The sequence below is a fragment of the Lethenteron reissneri genome, chromosome 34, assembly GCF_015708825.2.
Source record: "Lethenteron reissneri isolate LAM-NWPU_2019-01 chromosome 34, ASM1570882v1, whole genome shotgun sequence".
NCBI lineage: Eukaryota > Metazoa > Chordata > Hyperoartia > Petromyzontiformes > Petromyzontidae > Lethenteron > Lethenteron reissneri.
In genome coordinates this window covers 12,374,346-12,398,433 of record NC_083812.1, presented here as the reverse complement: position 1 = coordinate 12,398,433, position 24,088 = coordinate 12,374,346, and the positions used below count along the sequence as shown (strand labels likewise).

At 47.6% G+C, this 24,088-nt stretch overlaps 2 protein-coding genes across 6 annotated transcripts in view; one reads left to right on the top strand and one right to left on the bottom strand.

The window, feature by feature from the left end:
• The window catches only part of THUMPD2 (THUMP domain containing 2), a 28,500-nt gene extending 16,998 nt beyond the window's left edge, over nt 1-11,502 (top strand). For 2 of the 3 annotated variants that reach the window (XM_061565359.1, XM_061565361.1), the window contains 7 exons: nt 3,108-3,185; nt 5,260-5,312; nt 5,920-6,007; nt 6,702-6,773; nt 7,626-7,740; nt 7,905-8,025; nt 9,711-11,502. In XM_061565359.1, the coding sequence (XP_061421343.1) occupies nt 3,108-3,185; nt 5,260-5,312; nt 5,920-6,007; nt 6,702-6,773; nt 7,626-7,740; nt 7,905-8,025; nt 9,711-10,056 (873 nt within the window). In that variant the 3' untranslated portion in view covers nt 10,057-11,502. The remainder of the gene's footprint in view (nt 1-3,107; nt 3,186-5,259; nt 5,313-5,919; nt 6,008-6,701; nt 6,774-7,625; nt 7,741-7,904; nt 8,026-9,710) is intronic. The other variant, XM_061565362.1, reaches the window with a different exon arrangement.
• The window catches only part of LOC133350693 (disintegrin and metalloproteinase domain-containing protein 12-like), a 42,936-nt gene continuing 19,859 nt past the window's right edge, over nt 1,012-24,088 (bottom strand). For 2 of the 3 annotated variants that reach the window (XM_061565332.1, XM_061565330.1), the window contains exons 13-17: nt 23,860-23,949; nt 23,354-23,546; nt 22,362-22,470; nt 16,875-17,067; nt 14,847-15,792 (exon numbers count right to left, since the gene is read on the bottom strand). In XM_061565332.1, the coding sequence (XP_061421316.1) occupies nt 15,379-15,792; nt 16,875-17,067; nt 22,362-22,470; nt 23,354-23,546; nt 23,860-23,949 (999 nt within the window). In that variant the 3' untranslated portion in view covers nt 14,847-15,378. Of the gene's footprint in view, nt 2,386-11,722; nt 11,850-12,794; nt 12,907-14,846; nt 15,793-16,874; nt 17,068-22,361; nt 22,471-23,353; nt 23,547-23,859; nt 23,950-24,088 lie in introns of those variants that run through there. The other variant, XM_061565331.1, reaches the window with a different exon arrangement.

Genomic DNA, 24,088 nt, shown 5'->3' with positions numbered 1-24,088 from the left:
GCAGCAGGCCTGGGAGGGAGGTTTGGATGCCCTTCGAGTAACATGATCTTGACTGGGACGCTGCCATGCCAAAGGCACACATTGACGATGGCCGTGAGGATGCAGTGGTGGTTGTTGACAACAAGAAGTCGCGTGTGGGTTACATGTGGTTTAGTGAACGAGTGAGACAGTGACCAGGGGGCCTACTGGCTCCATTTCACTGGCCAGTGATGTTCGCCCTCTTCTGGGGTTGCTTCCAATACAGCAGCCACCAACTGGCCTGGTTGTGATGTCACGGGACATGCCATTCAGATGACCGCTCTTGCATTGAGAGAACACGAGGATTGGGGACAGCTCGACAGCTCTGGCACAGTACAAGCCCAGCCCAATCAATTCGATTTTCGTTTCTGTAAATTAGATGTGAGATGTGATTACACTGGTCAACACACTTTTTCTGGCATAAGGTATTCCAACGGTTTTAATGTAATTTTGGGGTGCTGATTCCAAATCTGGCATCAGTTTTTGTCTATCACGTCAGGTTTTTGAGATATCAAATATTGCATTGTCAATAAAAACTGCAGAAGAAAAATATTAAATAAATGTGGATATCTACATAAAATGATATTATAAACACACTATCCTAAAATTACAGCACCATATTTTAACACTAAAGCAGTCACTGACTCGCAACAACTTGCAATCATAAGTGACAGAGTTAATTTCGGGTAAAATCAATGAAAATGAGGTAATCCGATAACAAAAAATGAGATGTGATGGAGCAAATCTGAGTTCAGATTTGGAATCAGCACCCTGAAATTAGTCTAAAACAGCTGCAACAGTCCAGGCCAGTGTTATTGAAAGATCCGTGTGATCCTTATTACACTCTACCTACCACAGATATTTTCCATGTGAATACCATGAAAGATGTATGCGTATCTGCTTTAATGTCTTTATGCGTTTGTGTTTTGTTTGTCATTTTAATGCCAACAATATCGCATTGTGAAATACGGTCGAGTTAATGCACCATGCAGGTCACACTTATTTGTGGTTTTATTTGGCTTCTGTCGCAAAAAGTCACGTACACAATATATTGCACAAGATACATAAATAACAATCATGAAGTTTGACTCAAACAGATTAGCACTGTTGGTTATGTACGGTGCGAAAGAAGTTCAACATACATACAAACTTGGTGTACACATGAACCCAAATCATTTGAGTGCATAGCTTCTCTCCCTTGTTACCTTTGTTCACCTGGGGCGGCTGCGGACAGTCAAAGGCTTCCTCTAACGTTCCCCATCCCTGCTAACGCTCACCGGTGCGCCCTGTGCCATCTATTGAGCCCTGATGATCTCTTTGGTCCCCAGTTGAAACCACAAAATATGAGTCAAAGATGTTAAAGGCACTCAAATATCACATCATCAAATTAGAATTCTACATGCTTGTGTTTCAAGTGGGCAGCAATTTGGTTAATGACAATACACATTATCAAGTAAATGGATGTTAAAATGAAGCCGGACAGACAAAGAATCACGTGTTGGTGAGATGGAGACACAATGTGTGGGCACATTAGGGCAGGTATTGCTGCAGTATCAAGATTGCCATCTTAAAGATTTCAATCACTTTGTAATCAGTAATCACATTGTCATCAGTATTGCCTCCTCGCTAAATGTAATGGAAACAAGGCACTTCATAATTATGCACATCCATCATTGGCCCCCTAACTGGTAGACTGATTCCCCAGGTCTCATGACACTCGGCCTGGTCTCTTGATGTTGATGTCCCAACCTGGTGACACAAAATCGACTTGAAACCTGTACTTGACGGCGTGGCAGCCCCCAGGGCAGAGTGACGGCCGCAGCGCCTGGCCTGGGCTGCGGAGGCAGCTGCCAGGAGCAGTGGGGGGGGGGGCAGTGGGGGGGGGGGCGCACTTCGTGCTGGGACTCGTAAGTGGCGGCGATTGCATCGAAGCAAAACGACCCGGATTTGAACTAAATGAAAAGGCCACTCGAAGGTTCATCAGTGCAAGCGGGGTCCAACCCCCTACAGCTGGCAGACACTTTCCACCACAAGCACAAAGGGAATCTGTGTTAGGTCAGGGGCCCCCCTCTTTAAAATCGTGAATAGGAGTTTATTCCCGCTGGCATATGCAAATGTAAAAGCTCCACCTGAAGGACCAGATTTAAAGTTATTTCATGGAAATTCACGGTTTAACAGTTGGCACCTTAGACAGGTATCCGATTGGCCTCGGCTCACACTGAGAGTGGGAAGCTTCGTGTTTCTCATCAGGGAATCGCACAAATGTCCTTGTTCAATGAGGAGCACTTTTAATTCCCTTCCCGGCCATCTGGGCTGCGTTTAGCCCCGCACATCTTCACCAATGCATTGGCCGGGCTGCTGGCGATTCTGCAACAGAAGATGGAGCAGTTAGGGTGCATTGATGGTGTAGTGTTTTACACAATTGAACCACTTATGAAGCTGAACGTAATTTTGCATCGTAGTCTATGTACAGAAGTCCAGCTACTACAAGGCTATATTGATTACCTCTAGACTGCTAAATGTACTAACTTTATATTCAAGCGTTGCACGGAATGCAGACCTTTTGATGATGTGATGATGATGAACGTTTCACAGAGGTTGGATACCAAATAGTCTGGTCAGCGTTTCTAAGCTGCATTGATGATGACTCCAGTTCACTTGCGGGAACACTGCGAATGTTTCTGATTATAACTCTTTGGCAAAGCACCACCCTGATGGATTTAATCTAAAACTGATGTTTGAAAATAGTTCGTTTCATTGCAAAGAGACAAACTTTTGTTTATCCAGCTGTGGAACACTGTTGTGACACCCTCATCTCACAATGGGAAGATCTAAAGCGTAATTCCTGGTTGAGAGTTAACTCGGCACAATCATCCTCTCGAGAGTCCATAAAACGAGCCCCATCTTGTGAGACGTCAACACCGGTTTGTTCTGTGGGGTGAGACTGTCTCCTGGCATAGGAATGTGACATTTCCACCACTGCTTTAGGGCTGCCACGGCCACATGTCCTAGTGTGCACCGAGGTGGGTGACACATTGTGCCCTGGCTGTGGTTCACTGTGTGTGTTGTCTTTTTTTTTATGCACTCAGGACCTGGGTAAGGCAGTAGGGAAGGCACTGGCAAACGCCTATGGGTGGAACACGGACCTACGCCATCCACAGCTCGAAGTAGGTTCAACACTCGTTGACAAGCATTTACGACAAACGCATTCCTATTTTAATGTCATCCACAACTATGCACACATTGCATGCTGCATTTAAGAAGCACATGACTAACTGGGATTCGGTACGGTGCTATAAAACACTTTCAAGTCACGGGAAATGTCAGTTGTAAGTAAAATACTCGTGTGTACACGAAAGATGTACACGACCAACGGATCTGTTATTCCACTGGTAAACTCCATTATATTAAACACTGAACTCCCTTTTCTTGGTTTCAGACTTAAAATACCACTATGATCAAACTCTGGTTTGGCATCGCAGAGAGGCGGCATGTGGACATATGGCAAATAGCATCGTGGATGCTGACTGTGTGCACTGTGGAATTTAAATTTACGACAAAAATGTCTTGCGGGTAGTTCTACAATTTAGGCAACCTCACAGTGAAAGATTCCACATCACATCTGGGGAGTAATTGTGAAGGTAATTAATTTCTAAAGTTTTAAAAAACTTGACTTATGGAATAAGTTGGTTTCACATGCACATGAAAATGAATGCATCGTCACCACCTTCCCAGCGTGAATAACAAAGTGGATGACTGATCTATTTGTGAATGATAGACTTAACTGGTGCTCATGTAAATATCCGCTTGCGATCATACCAACGGTTATACAAATTAAAGTGTCTGGAACGCACATCAGAACTCCTGGAACGGGCCCTGTGCATCCCGGCGGCCAATCAGAAGTTCTCCTGCGATGTTTCCAGCTGGATGATGGAACTCTGCTGGGCTGCAGAATAATCATATCTTTGGAACCATTTTTTGTCTGTGTCCAAATGATGGAAAAAGAATAGGCCATTACCCTTTCCAGCAATAATACGGGTGTTAAAACAGGTCTCTGTTTATTTCTTTTTTCTTATTTTCTTCTTCTTTTCTCATATTTTTTTCTTTTTTTTGTGAGACAAGGCCATAAAGGAGGTTGTCTTGTCAACGTGCGTTTGCATTTTTGACTACAAGCAAGTGAAGTCATGTAGAAGGAAAATAATAAAATAATATTCTTTTATTATTCCCCTTCTACGTGACTTTACCGAAAGAACCAAGAATATGAATCCCTGCAGTCAGGAAAGCTTTAAATCGAAATACAAGCAAGTGGTTAATGCAGACTTGATGCCTTGCAATAGGTGTCTATTTGGTGTTTGACCATCTTAACACGTCCTGTATTATTGCCGGAAATGGCAAAGCCTATTTTCATTTCATCATTCAGAATAATCATCTCTTCCAATCGGCAGCATTCTGCGGATCATTTCAGTGCAATGGCTCGTCGTCAATGTCTGTTTCGCCATCCGTAAATGCGTAAATGACCGACATCTTTCGCGCGTGTAGGTGCTTCTGTACGCAGCACGCAAATCCGCATGAACGCTCGGTGGCCTGAACATCCACTTTTAATAGACATTCCATCCAAGCTGCACAACAACACGTGTCAACTCTAGCAGTCTATAAGTACTGCAGCGCCTCCGCGTGGCCGCACGTGACACTACGTGGCGTTGTTCTATAACAAGCGTGGCGCTGTACATGGGTAGTGGCTACAACCTGTGACTTAGCGGCTACACCTGTGATTTTGCCGGAGGCATTGGTGAGCACCTGGAGTTGTCGGATCCCAGTGAGATCTGCAGAATTGCGGATCACACTGGTTCACGATCAGATGATTGAATGCGATCTGAAGCATGTGATTGTGCCCTAATCGACCAAAATCGCGCTGGCCAAAATAAATGTTCAACTCCTTTTGGATACATATGGAAATTAAATGATTACTTATCCTATTCCACCGTATATTAATAATTTTACCATTGTAACACGCACAGTTTACATTCACTGTCATGCGGAGAGAAAACGATTCGGAGGCACAGGAAACCACAGGCAAGCGGGAAGGCAGCCAAAGTTAGCGCCAACAATTTGCCAAGCTCTGTGGGGGTTCTCTATTTGGATGTTTGGCCAACTCCATTCATAAGGCATGATAGTTGATAAATTACACTGTCCCTCGTATTCAAGGTCGGTTGCCCTGTACTTGACTGTGTTATTTTGCAGGTGTTCGTGCATTTGAATGATTTGTATTGCGTTGTGGCGTTTCCTGTTACACGGTGAGTCAGCAGCAGCTCACACCTTATCTAAGCCAATTGTACATAAACTGTTTATTTCACAATATCAATTACGTAATCAAAAATAAAAGTTTTGTGTGTGGCTGTCTTATCCTGACTCCAGTTATCCATGGGATCCAGCTAATCCTCCAATCTTCCTGGATATTTACCAATTGTTTCTTTCTGTTATCTGTGAATCACGAATTAGAATACCAGGACAAGACGACTTACGACCTTTGTATGCAAATTGTTGACAGTCTACAGATAACATACATTTGAGAAAAAAACTATTCCCAAGAATTGCAAGATATTGACTCGATGTTTCACTAACAAAACAAACATTATTTATCTCTCGCTTTTATTCAAGCTGTCAATGATGTAAAAATATTTTATTTTTATTATGTACATATGTGGAACTTCTTTTGCACCGTACGTGGCCAACCGTGCGAATCGGAGGTGTGGGGGAAGGACAACAACTAAACACAAAGAGCACAGTTCTAAAGAAATTTGTTTTCAACTTAAATGTTAAAGTGCAGAGCATAATGTTTGCAAAATGTTTAATTGTATTGCATATGAACAAAATCAATGAAAGTTGTTATTTTCTTCCCAGGATTCCGTTGTCAAAAAGAGGGTACTGCATTCGCTCCGGTTTGCGTTCCACCGTGGCGTATGCTATGGCCAGCCTCGCGGGAATCCAGGTACTGTGCAAGCCAGGGACGTGAATGTCCCATTGTTAAGCTCGTGGTACGTGGGCTGTCAGAATCAGAATTACACTGGAGGGATCCGATCAGTTATAAAGCTCTTTTTCACAGATGTACAGTAAGGAGCGGGTCAGAAGATTATTACACGATCGGTGTGCAAAGTGTAGGGAAGGTAAACAGATTACTTTAAAAATATATGCAAATTAAACTAAACAATTTTTTATCTTACCAGGTGAAGCCCACCGAGCTATTAACTACTGCGACACCGCTAGAGGGGACAGGGCGGGGCGTTTCAGGCTACGCCGAGGCCAAACAGCTCCGTATGTTTCAGTCAGTTTCAGGCAATATATCAGATGACGGCATTTCACTTGAAACTGCCAAGCATCTTGAGGACAGAATTTAAGAATTGAGAATTGTATTTGTATGGCTGTGTCGGGTGGTGGGAGGGCCTTACAACATAAAATGGACCAGATCGTGTCTGTGCAAAACCTACGCATTACATCGGAATTAATTACACAAACAACTTTGTACGTTTGGTATATTGATGTCATCAGTAACAACCATTTTCTTAATGGAGGTTCAAACCATCAAGGCATCTTACAGCTAGTAACTGCTTCATGCTCAAAGCGAATGCATGGCTAAAGTGCGATGCACAGGAGTCACGAATGTGTGTTGTGTGTGTTTTTGTCAGCCACATACAGTTGTCATGGACCCCATGTGTGGCATGGGGACACTGCTATTGGAGGCTGCTATAGCATGGAAGGTGAGTGGGGTGTTTTATAGGCCGCCTGTATTTTTCTTCCATAAGGAATTCGCCAAACATCCAAAAACGCCTTGGCCATCATTGAGGCTACCATGCAAACTAAACGATCCATGGGATTTACAAGCTGAGTGAACCTCACTGCTTGGGCACCGATACCGGTGTCAATTGATTACTCAATTGGGATAACTCAGAGCAGCAAGCAGCGCCCCTTATTGGTAAACTTTTGTCCGCTTGCAGGCCAAGTGCCGAGTCAACTTGTTCCGCACAGAGGCAGCTGCTACTGGGTGTGGGGGGGGGGGTCTCCTTTGAGGATGCCTGAGCTGGGATGTGATGCAAGTTACTTATTGCGTGTAAAGCGCTCAGACACTCACCAGTGTGATAGTGCTCGATCAAAAGCAAGTCCGTTTTATTTATTATCGCCATTTATGATGTAAATAAACTAGAGAAATGGCATGGAGCCAGGTTTGCAGATTTGGCCGTGCAGCCATCGGAGTCAACCTTGAGGAAGCTCTGATATCCATGACGCAGTGGACGATTCACTGGCTGTGATCTCATGGGTCCGATATTTTTTTTAATATGTCAATGAAATTTTCTGCGAGGTCTACTGATGACAGAAGGGCTCTCCTGGCTCCGTCGGGGTGATAAAATTCGTGGCCAGTGGAGATCAATAGCTCAATTAACAATAAACACAAATTCACACGCACATTTGTCTTAAAGCATGAACAAAGGAGGACTTATATGATTTATGTTCAGTCCACAGTCCGTAACACAATGTACGTAAATATAATTGTTGGATCATTGTGGTCGCACCAGGCAAGAGCGCAGATTTACGCAACAAAAATGTTTTTCCAGACCGTGCGCTGCCTTGGAACAGATGTGGACGCACAGCAACTCGCGCAAGCCAAAGAGAACATTCACTTTGCAGAACTGGATCATAGGGTTGGGTTGCTTCAAGCCTCTGTCACAGGTGGAATATGGCAATCTGTGCATGTTTGTATATTTTCCCTTTGCAGCCTAGAGTAACTTTTGATTGTGTTACTTTTGAATGTCTCTTTGTAATAAACGTTTGATCCCATTATGGCTGAGACATGACTATGGAATGTTGTGTATGTGAACGTTGATGTCTTTTAGCCCTGCCGATCCCCTGCAATGCTATTGATGTCATCATCTGTGACATTCCTTTTGGACAGAAGTATAGCAGTGATGAAGAGATGAAGACTCTAATGCCAAAAATATTACAAGAAATGATGAGGTAAGCATGTTTTGTAATTATTTTTAGTCAATGTCGTATTGCCTGGCGTGAGAATGCTACCTTTCTGTAGTTTTTAAAAATCATATAATATTCTAGATTTGAAGCTTTCGTGACTGCAAGGATTCACATTCTTAGGTTTTTTCGGTAAAGTCACATAGGTAAAAATTTTAAATTAATAAAAGTAAAAAATCACGACGTTTTTTACCTACGCGACTTTACCGAAAAAAAACCTAAGAATATGAATCATATCATAGCCAATTCCAAATTGAAACAATCATGCACCTTTCCTACACCCGATGTTATCGTCGTCGCTGATGGGTCCATTGACGAAACCTGTCGAGGCACGCGTGCCCAAGGGGCCACGGTGCAGCAGCAGAGCCAGAGACTTCCAAGTTCAAACTCCAGTCAGGGCTTGCTCCTAAGTGCCACCTCGTGGCAGTCCCGAGTGGTTGTCAGAGGTCGCAAACAGGTTTTGATTCCTTACCCGTACCCGGCCGCAACAGGGTCGCAAATGGGTACCCGTACCCGGCCGGGTACGGGTAGGGTACGAGTATCGGGTACCTGATTGCGACCTCTGGGATGAAGCCATGTTGCAGGCGCGGGTGGGTTGATTCTAGGAACTTGAATTGTGAGAAGAGACAAGACGTTGGGAAATGAGTGACAAACGGTTACTCACCAGTGACTCACGGCCTACCCGTACCCAGCCGCACCAGGGTCGCAAACGGGTACCCGTACCCGGCCGGGTACGGGTAGCCGGGTATCGGGTAGGGTACGGGTATCGGGTACCTGGTTGCGACCTCTGGTGGTTGTCCTTCAAAGAAACTGGCTGCCATGCCAGCCATGCGGCATTCCCATCGCTAGCTCAAGGCCATCAATGGAGAGCCGCGCTACTGCACGAGATTTTAGGAGGGAGATGATGTGATGGAAATCACAACAGCCCTTTTGGTACACCCACATAACAATGACTTTGTAGATGTATGGAACACAGCCGCTACAGACAAGCCATTAATGAAAATTACCGGTTGAGCTATTTTCTCTGGGAATTATTTTGGCAAAATAATTTGCTTCAAATATTTTCTTCATCGTTTTTTACACGCTAACTTTTACTGTCAATTATTACTCTGTGCCAGATCTTAGTTTTTGAAACACTGCTTGGTTAAAGTCTGAAAGAATTTGTGGTATTGTTTTTATTCGCACTTTTCCAACACAAAACTCTTTAACTGTACTGTGAAGTTCAGGCCAACGGAACCTTCGCATACCGAGGCCTGGTGTAGTGACAAACGCCTCCACCAAATAATTATGCGAAGGGTTTTGGGAATCTGGGGAGGTCCAGCTTGACACTCACCTGCAGCGACAGCAAGATGCCAGCACGAGGCAGCACCACAAGCAGACTGCTATCCTACTGTGAATGGACAGTGTACATTCTCTCCTCCTTGCACGTGCGCACACTGAGAGTGGGACTCACCGACTTCCTACAGGAAACCTAGAAAGAGTCCTGAGACTAAAGGAGGCGTGGGGGAGACCTTCATCCCTCAGTGGCTTGATTATAACTTCTGACAATGATAATAACTCTTTGAGTACTTTTGCATGCTATAAATAATTTAATCGGTCGATAAATTCTCAACATTTAGATTATCGTGGTCTCGATATTCCGTCACTTCTACATTATTAACCTTTTCTTCCAGGGTGCTACGAGTTGGTGGCAACATCGTTCTTCTCGTCAGCTGCCAAATGTCCTCTCGCGTACGCAGTCTGTCTCAAGAGCTGCACAAACTTTGCGACAAAAATACTGAGTCCTCGGTTGATTCAGCTGCTGCTCCCAAGACAATGGTTTTTCAGGATACAAGTGATCCACAAGCAACATCAAATGAAGACGGACAGCGGTGTGTTCAAGCAAGAGCTGAATCGTGCGTTGAGAGCGAAGAGGTGATGTGCGACTCAAGGCTGACGTGTGAAGGCGTATACCCTGTGAGTCTGGGAGAAACCGACGCCTGTATCCACAGGTACAAGAAAACAGCAACTCCCACGTGAGGATGTTGCCCAAGGGTTGTTCACCAAGGGGAGGACCTAATGGTGAGTGTTGGAAAAAACTATAGCAGTAGGCCTGGGAGGGAGGGTGGGTGCGATTCGAGTAACATGTTTTAAGCCATGTTTGTTCTAAGCCAAGTGAGAGTTGATTGAGACAAGTCGTTTTTCCAAGGGTCACACAAAGCAATGGAGCAGTGACCACACACCCCTTGGGCTGCACCGCAACCTCTCAACGGCTGCGCCCACTGTACGATCCTCCCCTACCCTCCCACCTCACACACGGTGGTGGCACAGAAGCCTCCTCGCACTTCTGTGTGTGAGAGGAGTGCTGCGCAGGAGATGTGAAAGGGATACCTTCACTCACAGCCATCCATGCCTTGGAAAGGAAGAAGCAGCCTCAGTCATTCCAACCCAGACCACAGTGACACATGGTGCATCACACAGGCAGGGTGAGTGCTGTTAACGAGCACCTCTGAAAGCCAACAGAAGGCTAGCACCACTACGCCCGGCTACCTTTGTCTCCCCGCTGGTGATGTGAATGTACCGCAAGGTACCCATTTACGGCCGAGTCAACCTAGGAGGCCAAAGTTCAGTTTATATATTTGGCACTTCATGTTGGCCGTGAACCCCTGGTTGGCGGGTTCGTAGTGTATTGCGCTAACCACGACCCACTCATGTGGGTACTGTGTATGCTCACTTGCACACACAATCCCACATGTACACACAACACTTGCTTGCAAATGAAACGCTTGACCTGACACTCATCCCCTCACGAACCTTGGAAATGCTGCTTTTCTTGTGTATCTGCCGTATACAGACCTAATTATTTAGTCATTTGGCATTGGCAGTGAAGTACAAGAAAAATAACAATAATTCACTGCATTCCTCAATAATACTTGTAGCCTTAAAAAGGAAGCTCTAGAAATATTTAAGTCATATTTCAGGCAATCGCCTTCCTGCTGTTTGCTATAAAGGGACCATTGCCCGAAATGATGCCTGGTATATTTTTGGAGGAATGTGACTCTTTAAAGACTCCGCTGTGCACCCAATTCGCCGCCTCACTCTGTCCAGGCAGACAGGGCGGGGGGGCTCACTTCTGCCCATCGTGATGTTGGGGAATTCAAGTCACCATGGCTACAGTATCCTAGCTGTCGTTGACATTTCGCGGTGTTTTAACTTGCTACTCGGTGTGTGTAATGTCATGATACATACGCTGATGTGACTTCCTATTCTTCAAGCTCCTCTGTGGGTCATTCTTGTAAAACAGCTGATGGTTGAATGTTTAACCCACGATAACAAATAAAATCAATCAAATTGTTCGTCATAAGCATTCATATTCCCAGCTCACTGTGTGTATCGTCACTTCGCACCTCTTGCCTTTGACATTCCTCCTCAGCCACTGGTGTAACCATCAACAAGGTCGATGCACACTTGATGAATGTAAAATTGAAGACAAGCCACAGTTGCGCCATTGTGGCCATACAACTCAATCAATGGACCATGTAAGAAAAACACTAGTCTGTGCTCATTCAACAGAATAGCAATACTAAACAAACTCTTGAAGCCCTCAAGGCCATAAGATCTCGACATTGTTATTTAGCTCCCCAACTGTATTGCCTTCGCAAGAATAGAACGGCACTAATGTTGACGCCGCAGCGTCGGCACTTACCGGAAGGAGCCGAGGACCGTGGTGACCGACCAGTCCGGGCGACGGAGACATTTGAGGGCCAGCGCCGTGAGCGCAATCCCCAGCACCAACAGGCTCGCCACCACCACACCGGCCACCACGCCGGCGCCTGTGAAACAACGCACACGCGCCCCCCCGTTGCACCACACATCTCTGTCTCGCTTCCCTCACCGCTAGAGCCACGCGACCTGAGAGCAGACGTTGCAATGGCAAGGTAATGCCGCTTCATTGGTAAATACTGGGGGCCCCATATTGAACAGAGAGGGTGGTCATTGTCTATAAATATCTGGAATTGGTTCAAGCAAGCGTGGCTGTTGATGACCCACTAAATGTCAAAATTGGTCCCAAGAATACTTGTGCTGAACTAATGCTGCTGAAATTATGCACTCCCGGAAGGCCGTGTGGCTGATGAGATGTGTAAAGAAAATACTTGTATTTTGGAGAGACAAATACAGGGAAGGTGACTTTTTAAAGTATTTTTGTGGTCATCTACAGACTTGCAATTCTAACATACATTTTCTCAATCCTGGTTATTACAAAACCCTAACACTCTAGCAGTTTGTTATTTAGCTCTTGAACCATATTGCATCCGATTAGCATGGTTGGCTACGTCGGGTGCAAAAGAAGTTCAATATAGAGAGATCATCGCCAACAAAGATGGGCAATTTAGATTTAAAGCTTTCGTGACTACAGGGATTCATCTTCTTGGTTCTTTCGGTAAAGTCACGTAGAATGGAAATAATAAAATAATAAAAATAAAACATAATAAAATAATTCTCACGACGTTTCGGCCACAACGCAAGCAGCCATCCTCAGGTGAAGCCGTCCTCAGGTGAAGAACAGACGCTGTCTTATCGACAGACCTGTTCTTCACCTGAGGACGGCTGCTTGCGTTGTGGCCGAAACGTCGTGAGAATTATTTTATTAAGTTTTATTTTTATATTGTATTATTTCCATTCTACGTGACTTTACCGAAAGAACCAAGAAGAAGGATGGGCAACTAGGTGATGGGGGATCGCGGCATGGGAGGAAATGCTGCTGCCCTGCCACTGACCGGTGGCTGGCGGAACGGGCCCACTGTCGACGCTGCCCCCATTGCCCGGCTGATCGCAGAGCGGCGGATCCCAGCCAGGGTCACAGTGGCAGTTCCCTTTACTGTTGCAAACCTGCAGGCGCGACGGGGAGAGGTTAACAAGAGCCCCTTTCCGAAGACATTTACACACGCGGTATGGACATTTACTTTCCAATTAACTCTTTAAATCTGGCTTCATACACAAAACTGCTCGAGATATGAACCTTTATGGCAGGACCCCGGGGTCCCAAATAAACGGAAGTCAAAATCGTAATTCATTTACTTTTGGCGACTCCGTCCCACCCCGCACATAAACGCCTCGACCCACCTGGCGCGGATCATTCTGTTGTCGTCCAAGCACAGCAGCGAGAACGAATGCGCAGAAGAGCTGAACAAGTGAATGCACTCCATGCTCGGGTATGGGCAGGATCATTAGTCTTATCCAAAGCTGCTCAAACTGCCTACACGACTTAAGTCATTTATTTGTCACAACGGTGTGCATAATACAGTGATACTGCTCTCTTATCTTCATTATTATTTGTGACCTACCAATGTCTGCAGCCACAGGATCAATCGATGACAATCCTATTACCTGCAGATATTTAACAGATGAGATGCATTGCACCTTTAAATCCTCCTGTTTGATAATACTTCTCTTGTCGGTATGCATCTGCGCATAGGTTTTTTATGCGGATTCAGATTCCAAAGAACACAGGATGAGATGTTATTATCCTTTGTGCAAGCACTTCCAAGAGTTCATGAACAGTGAGCCTGGTGAAATTTGGGGAGCGCATCGTCAGTAGTGAACCTTTGGGTCCTAGGGTGTTTCGGCCTTTCATACTATACACCCTCCCCAAAGGCGGCCAGCGACAGGGTGATCAATCCTACGCTTGCGTCCCATTCCCAATTAGTCATAGGAGTTGCCTTGTTGTTGATAGCCAACATCCCATGGGACTATGCATGGCAGGGGCGTCCTCATCCCTGAGTCAAGCATTGTTGACTGCATACCTCCTGGCCCTCTCACTTTGGGGCCCAGCTGGGGTCTTTCCTCTTCATCCAGAGCCACTGACTGCTGCCTTCTGCCGCCTCCGATACAGCTCTGATTGCCGAACGCTGGCTCTGGCCCTTAATTCCCAGGTCTCTAAGCAGTCTGGTTGTAGATGTTGCCACAAAACCTCTGCAGCCCACCTCCACTGGTCGGACTTCTGTGTTCCAGCCATGATGCCGTGCTTCAGCAGCTAGATCGGCATAGCGCAGATGTTTTCGCTCATAAGCCTCATCTACTGAGTCCTCCCAGGGTACTGTGAGCTCAATGATGAAGACCTTCTTAAGCGAACGGGACCAGAGCACCATGTCAGGTCTTAGGGTGGTGGTTGCGATCTCCGGAGGAAACACAAGTTGCCGGCCAATGTCAGCTAGCATTTTCCAGTCGCGGGCCAAGCGCAGCTGGTCTCGCTCTATTGGTGTAGAGCCGCTCTTTGGTGGTTTAGCCCCTTCGCGGACAAAGGTCGTCCGTAAGGGGTGTGATGCTGCTGGGGGTGGTAGGGAGTTGGTGGCAGTTCGCTTGTCCTCCAGGGCGGATGCAAGGTTTTTAAGGACTTGGTTGTGACGCCAAGTGTAGCGTCCTTGGGTGAGGCTTGTTTTACACCCTGTGAGAATGTGCCTGAGGTTGGCTGGCATGGAACAGAGGGCACAGTCCGGATCTTCACCATACCATTGGTGAAGATTAACTGGTGTTGGAAGGACGTCATATGTTGCTCTGATGGAAAAGCTCAACCGCCTCGCTTCCATGGCCCACACATCCTTCCAGCTGATCTTCCTCTTCTCCACACTGTCCCATCGAGTCCACTGTCCCTGTTTGGCAAGAGAGACTGCCTTGGCCCACCTTGCAGCCTCCTCCTGATGGCGTACTTCCTGCACTACCATCTTCCGCCGCTCTGGTGCAGTGGCCTTACTCCAAGCAGCACGGCTAGTTAGTCCAAAGCCTCCTCTCCCTTGCTGAACATGACCCACAATGTCAGCATGTCTGAGGGCTGCGGATAAGCCATAGTCCCCACATACCGCTCGTATCAATGTGCATAAGAGGAGCGGCGACCCACTACTCTGGAGAGTAACATTGGTATAAACGCTTGTTACAATATAAACAGCCCATTGAAAACGCGTACTATTTGATGTACTGTTTACAAAGTGTGTTCACAAATCCACACTGAGAAACACGATGATTGACAGAGGGGTGTAAACATTTTTTTGTATAGTGTCTTTAAATAGAGGTACTGCAGGTAAGTAATTTCCAGTTTTAAAGACATAGTTTAACAAGACAACACTTGCCACCATCCGTCAAATCCATTAGTGAAAAAGAGGAAAGTTTTTGTTTATTACATTATAATATAATGTTTATGCGAGAGTCGGGGACTTATGGGACCCCGGGGTCCCACCATGAGGTTCAAATGTTGCATCATTAAATACTGGAAATGTTCAGATACTGGACTCGTGCATACATTTCCACATTTATTCTTTTTTCGTTTGTTTACCCAGGAACCCCTCACTGGGTCTCAAGACTTTTTTTTCAGGAGGGTCCTACCAAGTTATCCCAGTTGAGAGCGATGTTGCTGTTGGTAATCCGAAATTGAGTAATTTGCAGGCAGTTTTTCAGCATTGGGATGTTTGGCCAACGCCAGTTACATTCGTATGTTATTTTATTTAAGGGAGGAAACCAGCGAACCAGGGGGAAACCCACGCAGAACACAGGGAGAGAACATACAAACTCCACACAGAAAGAGTCGGGAATCAAGCCCAGGCCCTTCTTGCTTTGAGGTGCGAGCGTCACCCCTGCGCTGCCACCACACCCTGCCGCCCGCGTGGTGTTTTGAGCGGTGCGAGATTGTGCACAATGAACACTTACCCCATGAGCGTTACATTTTGATGAGCATGCTTCAAATCCCAGGGTAGAAACGTTAACACACTCCCGATTGTGGCAGATCTGGTAAAAGAAGAAAACTGTTTAGGAACGCAGCTGTATAATTATTTCGAGAGCTCTCGAGATGTGTATGCAATCCTAAGCAGACTGTGAGCAAATGAAAGACAAGGCATTGGTTTCATCGCTGACTGAGTGCGAGGAGTCCACGGGCTGCCACCTTCTGCTCAGTTCCACGGCGACCGTCTTGGGAGGTGGGGACTCCGTGACGCTGGCCAGTCGGCCGCTGACTCGGAGCCCCACTTCATCGCAGCCCTGAGCCCAGGGTGGACCTTCCAGGAGGGTCCTGCCGCATTGTGTGTTTTATTTGAAGATGTTTTCAGCCAATTATTGGGTGTTAACACAAGTGGGAGGAAACCTAGCACCTGGAGAAAACCCACGCCTTCTGCGAGGGCACAACACTATCCGCTGCAAAGTTTGGTCGTACATGTTATATATCGTTTATTGTTAAATTTAAATCACAGTTCCTATGATTACTGTTGTTACATTGTTTTTATAGCGTTATCTTGGTGATTTCGAAAACATATGGGTAATCTAAATTGTATTATGGTTGTTATTGTTTGACTTGCATCACACTGGGATATTTGCACACAGCGTTCGTTTTTTTTGGAAGATTTTCTGGTTTATCCAGGATGTTTCGTCGCTTTAAGATGTTCTCCGTTCATATTTTTTGTTGCGGTTGCACTCGACTTAAGACTCACAGGGCTATAGCAAATAAATGAAACTTGAAACTTGAGTCCACTTGCTATACTGCCTTCTGGCGAGCCAGGGTATGCAACCTGCTCGACGACCACGGGAAGGGAGGTTCACAACATTGGCGTGGTGATCCATCAACCCTCGCCGCTGCCTCCACAGTTGCTGCATTAAAGGCCACGCGCAGCGTAGCCACCAGAGGTGGGACAAAGTCATTGTTATGCAAGTCCAAGTCGAGTCTGAAGTCATCAAATTCATGACTCGAGTCCAAGTCACATGACTCGAGTCCACACCTCTGGTAGCCACCATTGCCGCCGCCCGGTTGCTTCTTACGCAGCTGCGGTGGGCAATTAAAAGAAGGCACAGAGGAATCTCAGGAGGCGTTGGCAAAATACCTTCCTCGGTCCGCACGTCGTTCCGGCGAGCGCGAGGCCCGGGTCCGGGATGTCCGAGTAGACGTGAACGCCCTTGCAGAGCACGCGCCGGCCGCCCCGCGTGGGCACCGTGGTCCGAATGGTCACGGCCCCTCCTCCCACCACTGGGGCCTCTGCCCCCCCCTCGCACTGCAACTTGCCGCACAGGGCGTGCCTGTTCCAGAGGTGCACGCAGACACGGCGAGGCACGCGGCACGCGGGGCCGTGGACCGACTTAGGGTGCGCCAGCCGGAGCAAGATGGCAAGCACACAGTGGTTATGGAGGACAGACAAAAATGGTCGGGTGTTAAACAAAGACTTAAAACAGGACCCTGCGGGGTGGGCTGGTAGGAATAATACTTAGTACCGGTACAGAGATATCGACCGGGTATAGAGGAGTTAAAGAAAAAATTACTGTATTCTAGTGTAACGTTAATTAAAAGTGTTTGTTTTGACAAGAAACGCTGTGAGATTTAAAGACTCGTAGTCTTTCATTTCCAACACCACCCTCAACACCACCCCTCCCACGGACGGACGGACGGACACATTAATCTATTGGTGGTCTGGTCCACTTCGTTCCTACCAGTATAAACAATAAGTAAGCAGACACAATGCCTCCATCACATATGCCCGAGTCCTCCACACATCCCATCAGACACGTGGTCTTCTTGAAGTGCATAATTTCAGTAGCATTGGTTCAACACAAGCAAACTCTGGACCAGTTTTGACATTCATTGTCTCATCAGCAGTCAGCCTCACTTGAACCAATGCTGGTGAGCTGCCAGATGTTTATAGACAAGGGCCCTCTTAGATATGGCTTCTAGTTTGACGACAAACTATATAAGCCACACGCAAACAGGACCCTGCGGGGTGGGCTGGTAGGAACGAATAACCAAAGAATATAAACATAATATATTATGACACTTGTTAAGCCAGGAAAGCCCCACTGAGTCAAAAGGTTTTTGTAGGGTCCTGCCAAGTGTTTGCAATAGGGGACGATGTTGCTACACCTAATCGGACGATACAAAGGGAGACTTTGAGGCCTATTTCTAGGCTTTAGGCCTAGCTGTAGGCTTTAGGGCGCTGTGAGTTAATTTTTAATTTAAATGTTTTAATGATTTATGTAAAAGCTTTAAATTTAAATGTTTCTATTTAAAAACATGAGGGAATGTAACATTGTTAAACATAACTCCCTTTCACACACGCGGGGGTACGATACGAAGGGAGAGTTTCAGGCCTAGTTCTAGGCTTTAGGCCTAGCTGTAGGCTTTAGGGCGCTGTGAGTTTTTTTTATTTAATTTCAAAGTTTTAATTAAAAGCTATCTCAGGGAATTATAAGGGAATGTTACACGTGTTTAGCCAGGAAAGCCTCATTAATTTAAATGTTTTAATTAAAAGCTATCTGAGGGAATTATAAGGGAATGCTACACTTGTTTAGCCAGGATAGCGTCACTGAGTCTAAAGGTTTTTGTAGGGTCATGCCAAGTGTTTGCAATAGAGGGCGATGTTGCTACCAGGATAGCGTCACTGAGTCTAAAGGTTTTACTGGTAGGAACGAAGTGGACCAGACCACCAATAGATTAATGTGTCCGTCCGTCCGTCCGTGTATCAACATCGCCCCCTACTGCAAACACTTGGCATGACCCTACAAAAACCTTTAGACTCAGTGACGCGATCCTGGTAGCAACATCGCCCCCTACTGCAAACACTTGGCATGACACGTGTAACATTCCCTTATTCCCTGAGATAGCTTTTAATTAAAACTTTGAAATTAAATAAAAAAAACTCACAGCGCCCTAAAGCCTACAGCTAGGCCTAAAGCCTAGAACTAGGCCTGAAACTCTCCCTTCGTATCGTACCCCCGCGTGTGTGAAAGGGAGTTATGTTTAACAATGTTACATTCCCTCATGTTTTTAAATAGAAACATTTAAATTTAAAGCTTTTACATAAATCATTAAAACATTTAAATTAAAAATTAACTCACAGCGCCCTAAAGCCTACAGCTAGGCCTAAAGCCTAGAACTAAGCCTCAATCTCTCCCTTCGTATCGTCCGATTTGGTGTAGCAACATCGCCCCCTACTGCAAACACTTGGCAGGACCCTACAAAAACCTTTTGACTCAGTGGGGCTTTCCTGGCTTAACAAGTGTAATAATAAACTTCGCTTCAAATTTACTTTACTGAAACGCAGCACGTTTTTTTAACACAGAGACAAGATACATTTATTAACACAGAGACAAGATACATTTAATCGCCTTATTTGTGCACGAAAAGCACGGCGCGAGGCCTAGTGCGGCAGGCTTCGCGAGGCCTAGTGCGGAAAAGGCTTCGCGAGGCCTACTGCAGAGAAGGCATCGCGAGGCCTACTGCAGAGAAGGCTTCGCGAGGCCTACTGCAGGGAAGGCTTCGCGAGGCCTACTGCAGGGAAGGCTTCGCGAGGCCTACTGCGACAGGCTTCGCGAGGCCTACTGCAGGAGGCTTCGCGAGGCCTACTGAGACAGGCTTCGCGAGGCCGTCCGTCTGTCTGACAAGATGGCCGCCCGCTCCCCCTGCGATCCGTGAACTAAATGAACTAAACAAGATGGCCGTCGCATCCGGCGCAGCCAATGACATCGCCTGTTGCAATCCTTGCTCTGTGGGCGCTCGAGTCAGTGGGGAGGGGGGTGTGGACGTCATCGCTCTGTGGGCGCGCGAGTCAGTGGGGAGGGGGGTGTTGACGTCATTGCTCTGTGGGCGCGCGAGTCAGTGGGGAGGGGGGTGTGGACGTCATTGCTCTGTGTGCGCGCGAGTCAGTGGGGAGGGGGGTGTGGACGTCATCGCTCTGTGGGCGCGCGAGTCAGTGGGGAGGGGGGTGTGGACGTCATTGCTCTGTGTGCGCGCGAGTCAGTGGGGAGGGGGGTGTGGACGTCATCGCTCTGTGGGCGCGCGAGTCAGTGGGGAGGGGGGTGTTGACGTCATTGCTCTGTGTGCGCGCGAGTCAGTGGGGAGGGGGGTGTGGACGTCATTGCTCTGTGGGCTCGCGAGTCAGTGGGGAGGGGGGTGTTGACGTCATTGCTCTGTGTGCGCGCGAGTCAGTGGGGAGCGGGGGTGTGGACGTCATCGCTCACCCCCCATGCACAAATCATTTTCTTTTTAACTCCTCTATACCCGGTCGATATCCCTGTACCGGTATTAGTATTATTCCTACCAGCCCACCCCGCAGGGTCCTGTTTGTAGGGTCATGCCAAGTGTTTGCAGTAGGGGGCGATGTTGATACACGGACGGACGGACGGACAAACGGACGGACGATAACAGGACCCTGCGGGGTCGGCTGGTAGGAATAATACTTAGTACCGGTACAGGGATATCGACCGGGTATAGAGGAGTTAAAGAAAAAATTACTGTATTCTAGTGTAACGTTAATTAAAAGTGTTTGTTTTGACAAGAAACGCTGTGAGATTTAAAGACCCCCCAACACCACCCTCAACACCACCCCTCCCACCAGCCCTCACCACCCCCTACCACCACCCCCCACCACCACCACCCACCACCCCCACCACCCCCCACCACCACCTTCTGCACTAGGCCTCGCGAAGCCTGCCGCACTAGGCCTCGCGAAGCCTGCCGCACTAGGCCTCGCGCCGTGCTTTTTGTGCACAAATAAGGCGATTAAATGTATCTTGTCTCTGTGTTAATAAATGTTTCTTGTCTCTGTGTTAAAAAACGTGCTGCGTTTCAGTAAAGTAATTTTTTTTAAAATAAACGTGCTGCGTTTCATCTCTGTGTTAATAAGCCTGCCACACTAGGCCTCGCGAAGCCTGCCGCACTAGGCCTCGCGCCGTGCTTTTCGTGCACAAATAAGGCGATTAAATGTATCTCGTCTCTGTGTTAATAAATGTTTCTTGTCTCTGTGTTAAAAAACGTGCTGCGTTTCAGTAAAGTAATTTTTTTTAAAAACGTGCTGCGTTTCATTTCTGTGTTAATAAGCCTGCCGCACTAGGCCTCGCGAAGCCTGCCGCACTAGGCCTCGCGCCGTGCTTTTCGTGCACAAATAAGGCGATTAAATGTATCTCGTCTCTGTGTTAATAAATGTTTCTTGTCTCTGTGTTAAAAAAACGTGCTGCGTTTCAGTAAAGTAATTTTGAAGCGAAGTTTTAAGTTTTGCCGTGATGCGCCGGAAGCGACGGCCATCTTGTTTAATTCACAAATCGCAGGGGGAGCGGGCGGCCATCTTGTCGGACAGGGTCATGCCAAGTGTTTGCAGTAGGGGGCAATGTTGATACACGGATGGACGGATGGACAGTCGGACGGACGGACGGACGAACACATTAATCTATTGGTGGTCTGGTCCACTTCGTTCCTACCAGTATAATCTATTGGTGTCTGGTCCACTTCGTTCCTACCAGTATAATATTCTTATGAATACAGGTGGCCAGCAAGGTTTACATTGAGACAAAAAGGTCTCTGTGCATGGACAAAATCTGGAGGCAATAACCACAGAATAGTTTCGAACAGTATTTCACGAACTCACTTGTGGTGTCCATTTAAGGAAGCAACGCCACTCCTCCACATCAAGTGGCACTCAGTTCAGCCCTGATCCACCGACGCCAACGGGGGCGAATTTATCGATGACATCACGACTCCTTAATGGAACCGCCGGGCGCCTCCCCTCTGTCTTACTTTTGGCTGCCATCCGAGGTGGCGCACGGGCCTTGCCCACGTCACCCCAACGATGGGGAGGAGCGCGTAGGACTCCCGCACCAACCCGGCAAATGCCACCCTGGCACAACCGTCACGGTGGAAACGGTTTCCACCGTGACTTGCCACCAACAACACCGATTAGACCCAAAATCCGTATTGCAAGGGAGATCTGGGGGAGGTAACAAACAGGGGGGGGGGGGGGGGACAAAAAATGTGGATAGAGAAACGAGGCACAAAATACGTGGGAAAAATTATAAAGTAAATTAAAGTGACAACAAAGCATGCATGCGAAAACATATTTTCTCAGATTTACCGCCATGGAAACATGCTCACTTGCAAGAGGATATTTTCGAAAATATATGGGAGTGGTTGCTATAAATTGGCTGCAAGTGCAGCCTAAAAAACAAACGGAGAGTCTTCTTTATAGCCAATCCAGAAGTCTAGCCGTACGGCTCAGCGGCAGGAGGGCGGGCGGCTCGCAATGAGAAGGCCGCGAATTCAAATTCTCGCTGCCTTGATTCAGCCCATCAGCCCTTCGGGGACAATAAAATAAGCGCCACTTTATCTGGAAGTCAACAGGCCATGGTTTTCCCATGGATAGATTCGCCTCCTGCCATAGGAATGTGGAATTTCCACCATTTTCTCGGGGTTGTAGACAGGAGATGTGCACAGCACCTCAGTGCTCACGTGAGCATGAGATCGCTCTGAATTGGGGCCAGAGTCTGTTGAATGGAGATTGAGGAAATGATTCAACTGGAACCGCAGGGGGGATTTGTCAGGCAGCACTTACTCCTCCGTGCAGGTCACGTACTCCCCGGACGTGTCCTTGCCACAGTTTCCGTACTTGTCTCCTGCTCCATTCACCTCCACGAAGCACTCGCGCGGGGCAGCGTAAGCACCTATAACCACAGAGACAAAGATCCCTCCCAATAAATAGCCTTCACAGACTGTCGGGTAAAATGCTGTTAGCGAGTAACCTATTAAAAGGCTGGCAATGCACACGACTGGGCGGGTGGCCAGCACCACGCCCGGTCGCCTTTGTCTCCCCAGTGCTGACGTGCACACACACGGCACCAGGTACTCATTTAACACTGAGGAATGAATTTCCGGTCTCCTGGTTGCATACGCAATAGGATTCTTAGACAAGAGTGCGACATAGCATTGCTTACATACTTTACATAAAATAAGGCATCATCTGCGCCTGAGACAAACAGTAGTGTAATAAATAAAGGCGCAGCCCTGCAATTTCCCACCCAACGCCACTGCCGGCCAAATGGCCTCCACCAGAGAAGACTCCAGACAACCCCTCTAACACGAACACACTCATCGAATGTCAGTACCCACATTTTACCCCATCACATGCGACTTGCCCATCGACTGACTGTGGTGCACCCATTTAAGTTCAACCGAAGCAAATGGGCGGCACAGGTTAAAGCAAATGTAAGAATGTTAACGTTTGTCCTCGTGGCGTTTCGTCTTTGATCGAGGACAGCGCGTGGCCACGGTCTGCAGCCGCGCGGCTTCGTTAGCATGGAGGATCCGCTCGCAGCTGCGTGGCCATGCGGCCATGCGCGCGTGGCATTGCGGTGTGGCGTCATTGTGACAACGCGGCGTGGCATCGTGGTGCGACATCGCAGCGTGACATCATATTGTGGCATCACGTGACATTGTGTTGTCACATCATATTGTGGCATCACGTGACATTGCTGTGCGACATCGCAGCGTGACATCATATTGTGGCATCACGTGACATTGTGTTGTGGCGTCGCAGCGTGGAGTCACCTGGCCCCCACAGCCGCAGGCACTGCGCGCCGAGCGTGACGCACGTGCCCGTGAAGCAGTGGCCGCCCCCCCGGCAGGGCTGCCCGTCGTGCGCGTGGGCGTTCTGGGGGCACTGCGCCGCCGTCCCCGTGCAGAACTCCGGGAGGTCGCACTCCCCCGCTCCCTCGCGGCAGAGGTGCCCTGGCCCCAGGAGCTGGAGGGGGGGGGGGAGGCGGATGGTGCGTGTGTGCAGAGGGCAGGTAGAGTGGAGAAGACGCGGGAAATGAATATTAAGCGTGTAAGCTTTTTTTTCACGGGACCTGCTCAAAAGTTTAAAGGTTTATTTTGTGTGACTGGGTGACATCTCATTCACAAGAGTGGCCTGGGGGCACCAAACTGATAAAAGCAACAACAAAAATACAAAACTAACTACAACAAAGAAAATATTAATTAGAGCAAAAACAACAAAACAGACATCAGAGCAGGAACGACCACATAGGCGAAAAACGCTGTCATTAGCAACTTACCCTGCACCTGTCACAGCACTCCCCGTGCGCGCAGTCTGCTCCCAGCGCCAGTGCGCATGACGTCGCGTTGCAGCACGGATTGTCGCACTCCTAGAGCACACAACGACACGCACCTCTAGCCGGGCAGCGGTGACCGTGCTGGTGGTGGCTACGGCGCTGCATGGGACGTTGGATCCAGCAGTGCTGTGGAGGCAGCAGCGAGGGTTGTTGGATCGCACAAACATTTCCC